Raw genomic sequence first — 14,110 nt, 5'->3', positions numbered from 1 at the left:
AAACCCAAGTTAAATGGATGACGAAGGTAATGTCGATAATGATTTCAAAATGGTAACAGAGTTGGGTGTGATGGCTCACACCTGTAATGCCAGCACTCCGGAGACTGAGGAAAGAGAACAAAGCACAAAGCCAGCCTGGGCTGCAGAGCAGGACGCTGTGTCACGACAGCAAGCTAATAATCATAATAGAGTCAATGTTACTAAGCCCCTCATCCAGTGTGTTGTATCTCTGACAGTCGTGGAACTAGCTCTGTAGACCAGGCTGGGCTTGAACTCAGAGATCTGCCTTTCTCTGGCTCCAGAGTGCTGGGATTAAAGGTGGGCACAACCACTGCCTGGCTTTTTTTTTTTTAAAGATTTATTTATTTATTACATATAAGTACACTGTAGCTGTCTTCAGACACACCAGAAGAGGGAGTCAGATCTTGTTACAGATGGTTGTGAGCCACCATGTGGTTGCTGGGATTTGAACTAAGGACCTTTGGAAGAGCAGTCGGGTGCTCTTACCTGCTGAGCCATCTCACCAGCCCTTTTTTTTTTTTTTTTTTTTTTTAACTTAGCCACTTTTTAGTCTTTATCTCTTAAGGTAGGCACTGCTATTGTCCCCAAGTTATAATTAATAAAACCGAAGTACTGAGAGGTTAAAAACTTGCCCAAATAAAGTAGGGCTTAGAAAAGTCTCATTCCCTGCTTGGTTTGTGTTGGGCTTTGATGAGACTGAGTTCAGGGCCTCGTACACACACACTAGACAAGCGCTCTCTACTGCCAAGCTACAGCTGCAGTCCAAGAGAGTACCCCCTTAAAGGACATACAGCCAGAATAATGCTGTCCTTTTAGAGACACTAACATAGAGTAGACCTGTAACTCAGGCTCTTTTTAAAATCTTGGTTTGTTACTTGTGCCTGAGAGAGAGCAGGTCACAGCATCTGTGTGGAGGTCTGAGGTTGGTGCTTGCCCTCTGCCTGGTTGAGGGAAGTCCTCTTCTGGTTTCTGCTGCACTGTGTGCTCCAGACCAATGGCCTGCAAGCTCCACGTGATTCCCCAGCCTCCACCTGCCACCATCTTGCTGTAGAAATGCTGGGACAGCAGATGCAGAAGGACCAGTCTGGTCGGGACAGGAGGGAGGAAAGGTCGATTACAATATGTTTTTGCTAATGGATCAGATGAGGGGGCTGAGGGAAAGGGAAATGTAGGATAATTCCAAGGCTCTCTGCCTGAATAGCTGGGTAGATGATGGTACGGTTACTAAATCGGGGAAGACTGTGGGAGGAGCAGGCTTCAGGGGAGCTGGGGGCGGGGTGCACAGCTAAATCAAGAGTTGTGCTGTAACACATATGAGCTTGCTGCCGTTCCTCCAGGATCTCTAGTGAAGGGCTGGGGAGGCAACTGAGCCTGGGAGGTAGGTGGGATAGAAGCTGGGGCCCCACAGTGTGAGGGCTGTGCAGACACACAGAGCAGAGTCAGGGCATGAGAAAGAAACAGGAAGACGAGCACAGAGACCCAGCCTGGGCCAGCTCCACCAACAGACCCCACCCTCAGACAAGTTGGTTTCCCACTCCACTTGGGACCCTTAGTTTCCCTTCTATACGCAATGGCCAGTGAGGTCATTCTGCAATGCTTCTGAGAACTGGACCCCCCACCCCCACCCCAGCCACTTGCCAGAGGAAGAGGCCAAAACTCAGGGCCACAACCAACAAATGAAGCCCAAAACAGAACACAGACCAAAGGTATGTCCCAGACTGAAGGACTGTGTGGGAAAGGTGATGGGGACCTGGAATAGAATCTAGACTCTAACACTTGCCAGTAAGCTGCCAACAACTCTCGGTTACTTACCTGTAGAGGGCAACTGACATTGACCCAGGCATGGTGTTGCACACATGTAATCTCAGCAATAGCAGGCTGGGTCAGGAGGAATTTAAGGTTGAGGCCATTCTGGGCTAAAGAACAAGATGTTGTTTCAAAGTATGACAAAAGAAATAGTTAAACAACCAAACACCACTGCCACCACCACCACCATCACTACACCACACACACACACACACACACACACACACACACTTGAGCTAGAGCTAAACAGGGCAGCAAGCAGGGTCCCGCACAGCTCTCTCTAGGAATAGCTGTGATCTAGGGATGTGAGCTTTTGCTTTATGGAGATTGCCTCCCTGAATCAGGAGAGGAAGGCCAAGGCGGCTCTCTATGCTTATGGAGTAATGTGCTCTTGCTGCTGGTCAGACCTCAGGGCTCCTGTACTGTACAATCTGCACAGCATGTTGCTCCCGAGTGAGGAGTCGGCACAGACTAACTAGGTCATGAATTAGAGCCTGAGGCATATAAAGAGAAGAGTATCTTGGGAGAAGCGAAGGAGGTCTACCCATCACCTTCGAAGGTGGACCCTGCCACAGATTTAAGCCCTTTTTCAGTCTGCATTGACTTGGTGGGGCAGTGATATGACATCAGGGAAATAAGCACATAGCAAGTTAGACCAAGGTATCTAAGCCCATGGGTAGCCCTGGTCTCTTGATCTCATAGACTCTATCTCCAGAGAAAGGCAGGCTTGTTAGTGGTAGCCTTTGGGAAGGCTGCTAAAGCGTCAGTCTATGCCCCACCCACCACAAACTAAAGGTTCTCCTATTATGTCTCTTTAACATGACTACCTCAGGCTAGGCACTTCCCCCTCTCTGCCTTTACCCAACAGAACCTTCCAGTAGCCTAGCAAGGAGTGCGAATACATTCCTATTGAAGAGGCCAGGGGAGGCTTGCCTGAGTCCATTCACCTTCCTTCTCTTGCAACTGTGTGTCACTTGATGGTCCTGCGTCTCTCTTCCTCCTCCTCCTGCCCTCACCCCTTCCTCTAACTAAGCACTAAGCTTTCTGCCTCAAAAGGCTGCCAGAACTTTTCTGCTTCCAGCATCTCTGCTCTTCTCCAACTCTGCCAGCCACCAGGTTTCCACGAAAATGTTCAGAAGACAGTCCTCAGCCCCAGCGTAGCTTGAGGACTCATCCAACCTCACAACCTGTTCGGCCTTCGGGACACTTTCCCCAGTTATAATTCACAACTATAATAAAAAATAATTACTGTGTATTTTGTTGTTGTCTAAGGTCCTTCTCTCCTCCTGTATCTACAAAATGCTGTGTAGATGGTTGTATACATGTACACTGTACATATACATACACCTTAAAGTTGGTGTTCATTTTCTACCAATCTTCCCCCTTTTGCCTTGTCAGAAAAAAAAAAATCTTAAGACTGCTAAGTGCTCCTATCCATTTAGTGGCCTTTTCTGTGGGAGCCACAGCCCACTTTCAGTACTGTGTGTACATTTCAGACTTCAGCTGGGAACGCCTAGATCAGCACAGAGGGTGCCTGCCCACCTGAAGATCCCGTTGGTGCCTTGCTTGAGCAGCAATGAACTCAGGACTGAGCAGAGCCCATTGGCTCTGAAATTCCTCTTACTCACAGCCTTTACAGTATTGGGCTGTTGTTCACTTTCAATCCCTTCAACTCCTCTATAGAGTAGAGATCAGACTTTGTCTCCCTGGGATGTTCACAGAAATGCATTTCTGCCTGGGAGCCACCAATGAGTTCTGGTGTCTCCTTGATGTTGCAGAGGGCTATGGGAGGTTGGGTGACACTAGGTGCCCTCCCAGACACTAGTGGTCAGCCATAGGGTCAGTCACCACTACCAGGGCTCCCAGAAAGCTGCCTGGATTGGGTCTGCCAAGGTCCCAGGAGAGAAACAGCCAATAGGAGAGGCTCCTTTGGCAGTGGAAAACCTGTGCACAGTCATGCCAGGATTCTTGCAGGACAGAACACATACCCAAAGGGTTCTTAGGGGCATCAGTAGCCCAAGATGCCAGCAGAATCTCATCCAGGTCCTCTTCTGACTTAGTGTTTGCACACCAACTTTCCTTCTGAAATTTAAGGACGGGGCAACTGCTGGGAAGAATTTGAGACTACCGTTCTCTTTCACGTGAAGATATCAATGACTAGACACTGTGAATGCTCCTCTGTTATGCTGGGAATCAAGAACAACACCTCATGGATTCTTCTCTCTGTGTACCACAGAAAGCTGTTAAGATGCATGTATTGATGAGAGATGGCCAGCAAACGTGTGGACAGTGAGTGAACTAATAAACAATACATAGATCCCTCTCTACAGAGAGGTTGGCTTTGATTCTGCTTGGAGACAGGGGCTTGTACTGAGTCAGGCCTCTCAAGAGTCTCAATCATAAAACACACTGATTTTGGCATTTAGTTATTGGGGTGTTTCAAAAGGATGAAGGCTTATAGAGCCCCAAATATGTATGGAGGGATGCACACACCCAGTCCTCAGCCACCAAGCTGGCTTCTCCCTGTCATCTTACCAGGCTGGCTCCCAGTGGATGCTGCTCTCCTGGTTCCTGCAGCAGATATTGAGGGGTGAACAGGCTTGCCTCTTGTCTCCTAAGAATGGTTCCTCTTTCACTTCTGCTTTGAGGTGAGACGCACCCTGTGCGTCAAGCCCTGCAGGAGCACCCCTGTCCCTTCAGCACCACACACTCACAGCAGTCTGTGTGGTACCCAAGGATAGGAGAGACTGGCGGCTTTGCCCTGACCACAGCGCCATGACCAGCTAGCCTTGTCTTCCCCTTCTCCCTAGGAGGCTGCTGGCCATGAGAGCTCCCTCAGGGCTTTCCGCCCTCCTTTGCCTGTCTCTCATCCTCTCTAGGAAGGAGAATCCCGAGGCTGAAGATTGCTCTTTTCTGCCGTGTGAGCTTAATTTCCTCAGGCATTATTACCTCAATACTTGTCATTGGCTGGAGACTCAGTTTCTCCTAGGAGAAGTAAGGGTCCTACCGCCCAGCCAGCTCCCGAGTATTGTCCTCTGGTTCTAACAGGACTTTGGGCATGCCCTTGTCTGGGGGTCGATACACAGGCAGCTCTGGCTGTTCTTTTTCTTTCTCTTTTTCTCTTGTCCTTTCCCAAGCTTCAGACTGGTTGGTGATGGAGTTCTTTATGCCCTTGCCTGGCACATTAAAAATGGAGCATTTGGCTTCCAAGGAAGGCATACGCACAGCAGCCGGCTTGGGCCAGGGATGTAACTCAGTGGCAAGGTGCTTGCTTAACCATGTGCAAGGCCCTGGGTTCAAACCTCAACATGATAAAAAAAAATTGCAAGCACTCTGCACCACCCAGACAGCTACGCAAAGCTAACTGCAAGGGTCCTTGCTATGACCCTTGATAGAGTCCAGAGAGGCAGCATCCCAGCCCTAGATTTAATGCATCGCATGGTGAACAGACTGCTCAGGATTGCACAGGTAGCTAGCTGGCAGGAACTTTAGGGAGAACAGCAGTGTTTTGAGCAGGGTGTGGAGCCACATGCCTGGAATTTCAGCACTCTGGAGGCATAGCAAGAAGATTATGGGTTTGAAGCTATCCTGGGCGTGAAGGACCCTGATTCAATAAGAAAATAAAATAACAGCCTGTGTAATGGCTCAATTCTCAGAGCCCTTGTCTCCTAGGTCCTCAAACCAATTCTCCTTGAGTGATATAGTGAATATTTGATTATTCCCATTTTGTTACCATGGAAACAGATGCAGATCAGATGGATGGGGTGAGTGGAGGGAAGGCTGGCACAGGATCATACCATGAGGAAATAGAACACTGAGTCTGGGAGCAGGGTTTCTGGCCTAAAGAAAAAGGGGAGGGCCAGGAAAGAAGATGATTTCTTGCCTGTCCTGGTTCCTGCCCCAGAGTGTGGCTGAGATTGTTCAATCAGGACCAAATTTGAGGCTAGCAACAGCAAAGCTTGAAAGATGAGTGAAGCCCTGTCTAGTGTAACCCCAGAAACAGGTTGGTCCAGGGCTCCCACACAGTGGTTCACTTGTCATTCCAGGTGGTGCCCTGGAATTTGAAAACACTAATCCCGAGGGCCAGGCGGTGGTGGCACATGCCATTAATCCCAGCACTTGGGAGGCAGAGGCAGGCAGATTTCTAAGTTCAAGGCCAGCCTGGTCTACAAAGTGAGTTCCGGGACAGCCAGGGCTATACAGAGAAACCCTGTCTCGAAAACAACAACAACAACAACAACAACCCAAATAAACAAAAAAACCAAAAAAACCCAAAACAACAACAACAAAAAAAAAAACACTAACCCCTTTCCTGAGATCAGTCATCGAAAATGCAGGCTGGACAAGTCAGGCTAGAACATCCCCACGCCCCCAAACACACACAGCTTTTCTGATTTCAGTCTTTAGCTCACTAATCTGTGCAAGTGTTCTAGCAATCTCACTTCCCCCTTTCATACTAGGAGAGCTTCTTTTTGAGAACTCTTACATTGCCCAAATGTCCATGTCTCATTTCCCCCACGCACAATCCAGTCCCCTCCTGTTTCTGTGGCACTTTACCCAGTGCAGACAGCCCTCTCCCACAGTGCCACAGCTGCTGCTGTGTCTGTCCTCCAGTTCCCAGTGTTGGCTGAATGAACGAGTCCAGCCAACCATAAAAGAGCTCCTGTGTGAGGTGAGCTTCCAGGGGAGGATACATGTTTGAGCCAGGTGTGTCCTTCGCCCTCCAGTAGCTCTGAAGAGATAAACTTCAAGAACAAGGAATGTGTGAGAAAACACAAGAGCCAGGCCTTGGTGTGCGAGCAATGACCACCACCAGGTCCCTACACTGGCACTGCCTGTAACTTGCTGTGTGGCTGCAATGGTCAAAGTCACTCTAGCCTAGTAACCTAGAAAGAATGATCACTATGGAGGCTTGGAGTTAGGGCTGCCATTAAGGAACAACTCAGCTCTTCACATCTAGGATAGCAGGTTTCTCTTCTACTGGGGGAGGCCCATCTATGTGGGCCGTTTTGTTTTTTTTAAATCAGATCAAAATACTTGGTTCTTTCTCCTCCTCCTTCTCCCCTACTCCGTTTTCGACAAGGTCCCAGATATGTAGCCCATGCTTGCCTTTAATTCTTGGGCTCAAAGTCATTCTCCTGCCTCAACCTCTGAACAGCTGGGACTATAGCTTCACTTTCCTGTGCCAGGTTCACTTCATCTTTCTGGTTTGCCTGTAGCAAGACTTTTGCTACTTTGTTTCTCTTGTCTGTACTTGGGAACCAAGGACACACAGTTTGGAGAGGGACAGGACATTTTGCCTTGAAAAGAGATTGCCTTTTGAAGGCAGTACCTCATACACTTCTAACTGCAGGGAGGGGTAAAGCATAGAACAGGAACCAATAGGATTGGACGAACATCAAAAGGTGTTAAGAATCTTTCTCTTGGGATGCCATGAGTTTAAAAATAATTGCTTTGTCTCTTTGGAGACATTTGAGGAATACTGGATGGGAGAACTGAACTTGGATCAGCAATTTGATATAATTCAAAAGCACAGTGCTAAGAATCGAGGTTCTAGTGGCAACTGCTACAGGTTTCTGGGGAGCTAAAGGTTGAGGGTTAACTCTATAGACAGCATAGTTACAGGAGAAGGAAGAGGTCTGCACTCTCAGTCTCCATGGTTTCTTGCAGCCAAGTGAGATCACAAAAGAATCCCAAGGCTCAGAGGAAAAAGGGGTTGCAAGGAATCTCACAGACCCTCTCCACTTTCTGTGCTCAGTGGTAGGGATCCTCTTCTTGGAAGAAATGTGAGCCAATTCAGAAACAGATGATTCTGCTGCCACCAGATGGAGGTCAGATCTGAAGGCTGTAAGACCTACTCTTGGCACATGCTCTTGGACAAGCAAAAGCTAGAATTGGAGAGCACTCTCGGCTATGTTTAGGGCAAGCATGTGGCTATAGTTTTAAGGCTAGGAGCTGCCTGAAGCTCCTGCAGGCTGAATTCAGCAATTGCAGGCCCATGGGGAAAAATTGGCAGGATCCTAGGGGCTGGGCAGTCACTGTCTACTCTAGCAGGGATTCTGTGTGGGAAGCTATGGCCCTGTTACAGAATGCCTGTGTCTGAATACATGGAATTTGGCAGTTCAAGGCAAAGAGGATTGGCACAGCACATGATCAGGTCATGTTATCCCACATAACAGTCAGCCTGGATTCTTCTCAGCTGTATGGCCTGGCCTCCACCTCCAGAGGCCTTCCCTTTATCTCTTCTCTGGCATGTGTCAAGCCTAGCACACAGTAAGCGCTCAGAAAGTGGGTGGCTGTAGAGAACAATAAATTGGCCTGCATTCTGCTTCTCTCCTGCTGTTTTCTATCCACTTTAGTGAACTTTAACAGATCTTAATATTTTATTTTAAAAATTTCAATTAAATTTGTGCATGTATGTATATATATGAACACATGAGTACCACAACATCTGTGTGGCCGTCAGAGAACTTTCTGGAGTTGATCCTTTCCACCATATAGGTCTGGGGAGCTGAACTTAAATCACCAATGGCAAACACCTTTATTTATTGAGCTTGGAATCTGGAATGCTAGAGACTGCAGGAACTGGAGTTGAAGGACAGGAGCATCTCAAGACAGCTGATAGGCAAGTGACCTGGTATTCCAATTCATCAGTTGAACTCCTGCCAGGTCATTTTCTGTGTCTTCCAAGTTACCTCTGGAATATGACAAAAACTGTATGTGAAGGGGTAATTGATAGTTCCATAGGATGGATAACAGGACCACACGAGATCACACGGTCTGGCGTGGCCAACAGCTGCTGTGACCAGCACTATCAGAGGAGGCTGGCATGGAACCCTGAACATTCCCATCTGGGAAAAAAGAGAACTTGAGAGATTTACTCTCAGTGCTAAGCTCTTTCAAATGAAAACATCCTTTTTGTGTGTGCTTATTTGCTTGGGACAGTGTTTTACTGTGTGTGTCCTGGAGTGACCTCAAATTTACAGCAACCTTCTTCCCTCTCCTTTAGTCTTCTCAAGTGCTGCGGTTACAGGTACACTCCACAAAGTCCAGCTGTACCTGCCTCAACCCCCCAGTTACTCGAGACAGCTCCCACTGACAAGGAGGGGCAATATTCATGGGAAGAATAAGTATGTGTGTGTGTAGCTAAGTTTTTTTAGGCTTACTTCCCATGGATCACACTTTCACACGTTAACAGCTTACTCTCTCAAAAGCTTCACGTACAGGAGCTGGGGACGTGGCTCAGCCAGTAAGAGCACTTGGAGCTCTGGGAGGACCCAGGTTCCCAACCCAGCACCCACATGGTAGCTCACGATCATCTAGACTCTAGTTCCAGGGGATCTGATGCTCTCTCTCTCTCTCTCACGATGCACCCATATACACACACACACCTTTAAAAAACACCTTTACATACAGGAATTAATAGCTGTGATTAGAAGTTCCCAATGAGTGCAGCTTGGAACAGTGTACGCAGAAGATTTGAGCTGGTTCGAGGGAATGTACAACTCCCAAGGCAGCTGTGAGAACAGCCCACTAGGCAAGACAATACTTGGTTTTATTTTTGTAGTGTTGTGAATTGAGTCCAGAGCCTGGTGCCTGTTATGCTGGCTCTGATCTGCATCTCCAGCACCATACTGAAGGTTCTTGGAGTCAGGCAGTCAAGAGAATTCTAAGTGGCAAGTCTAAGTGGAGTGGAGCTGCCTGTTTGATTTTAAGATTTATTTTTGTTTTATGTGCGTGCTTTGCTTGCACGTATGTACATGTGGATATATGTATATGTACCACATGTGTGCCTGATGCCAAAGAAGGTCAGAAGAGGGTGTGGGGTCCCCTGGAACTCCAGGTATGGATGGCTGTGAGTGACCTCATGGGTGCTGGCACTGAACTCAGGTGCTCTGTAAGACCAGTCAAATGCTCTTAACTGAGTCATCTTTCCAGCCCCAAAGTGAGACTTTCTGAGATAGTCTCATTGTAAAGCTCAACTTTGCTAAGTACACACTATGGAGGCCAGTCTGCCTCAGTCTCCTAAACACTGGTATTACAGGAAGCTGCTGTACCTGTTTGGAGTAGGTTTTTTAAAAAACAAAAACAAAAACCCAACAAACCCCTATTTTTCCCAGGAGAGTGCAGTAGGATGAACCAGAAACAAGTTAGGTTTCCTGGAGAGAAGAGAAACAAGGAGGGCTGGACCTGGAGTTGTACATAGGGCCCAGGAGAGGTAAAGAAGGTAAGAAGGTACATCAAAGGACTGGAGAGATGGCCCAGAGGTTAAGAGCACTGACTGCTCTTCCAGAGGTCCTGAGTTAAAATCCCAGCAACCACATGGTGGCTCAGAACCATCTGTAATGAGATTTGATGCCCTATTCTGGTGTGTCTGAAGACAGCTACAGTGTATTCACCATATATACCAAATACATGAATAAAATCTTAAAAAAAAAAAAAGAAGGCCCATCAATGGGGTGTGTGATTAGCTCTAGTACAGGAGGAAGCAGTAGTCACGACTACCAGGTCCTCCTCTTGGTCTTCAGAGTGAAAAGCGCTCACTGGACATGTAGGGAATGCCGTGATGTCTGCTTTCCTGAGCTGGCCCACCCACTTAACGAGGCACATTTCTGACAAGCCTAGAGCTTCTTACTATACTGTACTGTCTGCTCAAAGTCCTGTCCAGAAGGATCCTTGTTCTTGCCCAAGGACTTTGAAAAAGAAACCTATCGAGCCAGCTCAGAGCCAGACTCAAGACCAGTGTGTCCTGAAGCCCTCTGGCCACCTGGGGTGTCCCGACTGGCCTGGCTACCAACAAGGCTGGGAACAGACACTGGGGGAGGGAGAGGGGAAGGGAGGGCTTTATTAGATTCTGATATGTACACATATGTACAGCTGGTGTAAGCCAATGGTACATTATGCCACAGATTTATCTTATACACACACACACTCTTGGGCAGAAAGCAGGAGGTTCTGTTCTGAATATCCCACTGCTGGTGAAGGAAAAGGACCCTAATGGAAGCGGCCTACCCCACTCCCAGACACTGACTTCCTCCCACGGACAATCTGTGCCTCCCCCTGCTTCAGGGACAGGATGGCAAGATCTGGTTGGCGGTAGCGGCAGCAGCTGCTTCCAATCTTTCTCCTCACTCACACTTGTGCAGAGGCCAAGTATCAGCAGTGGCCCCACTCACTGACAGGAGCAGCCTGACACCTGCTGCCCAGAGCCTGACCGGAAGGCCAGCTCCAGCATACCCACAGCCTCTCTTAAAGAGGAGCAGCCTGGCTTCATGGAGCACTGGCATGCATCTTCTCCAGGCAGTTTGTCCAGAATGTGACCAGTCGGTTGTCACGGTTGATGCAGAAATCCGTGAAGTCCTTCAGCAGCCGATCAGCGAACTTCTCGTCCCCTGTGGCACTAGAGCGCCATGTCTTGGTCAGCATGGTGTTGTAGGCCCAGTTGTAGCCAACCCGCTCCTCACAGAACATGTTTTGGTTGGTGGAGCTGGTAGAGTTCCGTCGCCGCCGCTGCTGCCCAGAAAACTTGCGTTTCGAGTACGGCAGCTGAAGGAACACCGTTCCTGAAGGGAGACACCATGCCTGAGTGGAGCTGTGGTAAACACCTGCAGCAGGCTCTGGTGGTCCTGCCCTGAAGGCTTGGGCAGGGCCTCGTGCACCCACCCACAGTGCCTCACCTGTGACATGGATATACTGTGGCTTATTCTCAGCAGGGAAGTTAAAAGCGGAGACAGAGTATTTATCTTGCACAAATCCAAACCTATGGTAAGGACAGACACACAGACACATGGTCTCATTAGCTAGAGAAACAGGGAGCAGTGTGTAGCTGAACTCTTAACAGGTAAGGGCGAGCCGGAATGTGCAAAGGCCTCTCTCTGGTGTGGAACATGCAGGCTACAGCTCTCCTGCTCATGGTTTAGCCTGCCCTGCAGCAACTGCAGCAGTCTACCCAGCCTCCGCTCCCACATAGCACCTTCCCTTCCCACATGTCCTCCCCTCTGTGGTCCCTACTTAGTCTTCACTCTGCCTCTTGTGGAGTCTGTCCGGGCAGGCTGCTCACCAACCCCCATCCTGTCTTAGGTTTCCTGTCACACCTGACCGTTGTCATGCTGACATTGAGAAGGTTCTCAGTCAAGGCCCTCACTGACATGGAATGAAGTAACTTAATCAAAACTCTTCCCGTAAAGGGGAGGAGGAGTTCAAGGCTCTTTGCTCTGCTGTGCTCTAGAAATGGGAAAGGAGCAGAAACCATTTCTCATCTGTGACTTGTCCTGTTCCACTTCTTATCTATAGCTTGTTCTATTCCTGGTTTTTCTATTTCCATAAAGCACATTTATTCTAGCCCCACCTGCTAAGAGCTGTAAAGGACGTGCTAACAGATGTGCCCAGATTCTGCCCTCTATGTCTGAGCGTTTACGTAATAGAGGCATCGTTGTAGGAGGTAAAATGGGTCTTCTTTCCTGGACTGAGCTGGCTGGGGAAGTGCTGTGCTATATCCTCCAAGCTGCCAGCTCTAGGCTTGTCTCCCCTACATGCACATCAAGTATGCAAACTCAATGGAGAGCATCTACAGGACACTTCGATTTCTTTCTTACTTTCTAACCAAGCCAACTGATGTACTTAGCATGATCAGCTGGACCAGAGGCTTATCTCATTTCTCCTTTAGGTCACCAGGAAAGACCCTTTTACTTTTGAGACAGGGTTAGGTATCCCAGGCAGGCCTCAAATTCATACTTCAGCTGAGGCTAAAAACACTGCCTTCCTGCCACTACCTGTGGAGTGCTGGGTGGCAGGTGTGCACCACTGGGCCGTTTCCCGTAGTGCTTTCTGCACGCTAGATGAGCATCCACCACCCGATCCACACACCCAGTCTAAGACCTTTATTTTACTGTGTGTATGTATGTGTCTTTGCTTGTCTGCATGTGCACATGAGTACGGCCAGAAGGGGGTGCTAGATCCTCTGGAGCTGGAGTTACAGGCAGTGGTGAGCTGCCCAGGGTGGGTTCTGGGAACCAAACCTGAGTCCTCTACGAGGAGCACAAATACTCTCAGTTGCTGGCCATTTCTCCAGCCCCAAGATGTTTATTATTTTAAGAAACCAATTTAGCCAGGCATTGTGGTTCATGCCTTCAACCCCAGCACTTTAGCCCCAGACAGGCAGATCTCAAGGCCAGCATAGTTTACAAAACCAAGACCAGGCCAGCCAGGGTTACATAGTGAGACCCCTTTTCCCCAAAACCCCAAACAAACAACAAAAAACAAACTAAATCAAACAAACCTCCACTTGGGGCAGCCCAGGATTGCAACAAAGGCAATCCACTGCAGAGAAGATGTACTAAACTTACTCCAATTATCCAGAGTCTTTAGAAGAAGAGCTAGGAGCCACCACAGAACTGGGGGTGGGGTATGGTAGCTTTTCTAGCCTTTTCTGAGATGGACCTTTGGGTAGACCATCACATCTTCAGAGTCACATCTCCACTTGGAATTTCACTCCATGCAAAGCCACAGGCAGGACCAGGGATGTAGCCCAGTGGGAGACTGCTTACCCAGCACCCACAAGGCCCTGGGCCCACCCTCAGTTCTGCACACAGAAGCTACGAGCAGAACAACTACTCTGAAAAAGGCACTTTGCTGGCACTATGGATGGGGAAATTAAACTTCTGCCCTCTTAGGGCCTACAAAGCACTCTAGATTGAGGTTTGTTTTTTTTTAAATCCCCACCCGACAGTTTTTAAAAGAAGAGGAAAGTGCAATTTAAAGCATGTTATGCTGGAGTATCCTGTAATCTTAACACTTGAGAGCCAGAGACAGGAGACTGTGAGTTCAAAGCCATCCCGAACGACACAGAAATCCCCTGTAAGGAGGAGAGAGAGAGAGAGAGAGAGAAAGAAAAAAAGAGAGAGAAACTCTAAATAGAGGGACCTGAGAGTCCCTGGCAGAGGGAGACACTAACGAGCACAGAGGAAGCGGGCTTAGGCAAAGGGTGATAGACAGCAGAGTCTGCTGTAGTCAGTCACACACGGGACAGCTTTAAAGACGTGTAAGGAAATTGGATATTAGGAAAGAGGCTGAAGAGTAACAGGCAACAGTTTACAGAAGATACCCCCAGGACCTGCATCAAGGAGGATTAGAGAACAAGACACTGTGAAGAAAAAAGGCAGATTTGGCAAATGAAGGTCAAATCCAGGAGACACCTAGTCAAAATGTGTAGAGACTGGTCAAGAAGAGGCGCACCAGCTGTACTTTAGCTGGGGCATCATAATGAGTACTGTTTCTTGCAGAT

At 48.4% G+C, this 14,110-nt stretch overlaps 1 protein-coding gene across 1 annotated transcript in view; it reads right to left on the bottom strand.

Moving 5' to 3' along the window:
* Positions 1-10,628: 10,628 nt before the first annotated feature.
* Depdc5 (DEP domain containing 5) overlaps positions 10,629-14,110 on the bottom strand; it is a 128,165-nt gene continuing 124,683 nt past the window's right edge. The window contains exons 42-43 of the mRNA XM_029477345.1: positions 11,505-11,587; positions 10,629-11,390 (exon numbers count right to left, since the gene is read on the bottom strand). Coding sequence (XP_029333205.1) covers positions 11,098-11,390; positions 11,505-11,587 — 376 coding nt within the window. The 3' untranslated portion in view covers positions 10,629-11,097. The remainder of the gene's footprint in view (positions 11,391-11,504; positions 11,588-14,110) is intronic.

The sequence above is a fragment of the Mus caroli genome, chromosome 5, assembly GCF_900094665.2.
Source record: "Mus caroli chromosome 5, CAROLI_EIJ_v1.1, whole genome shotgun sequence".
Taxonomy (NCBI): Eukaryota; Metazoa; Chordata; class Mammalia; order Rodentia; family Muridae; genus Mus; species Mus caroli.
The sequence above is the reverse complement of the archived record's forward strand: the minus strand, read 5'-3'. Positions and strand labels throughout refer to the sequence as shown.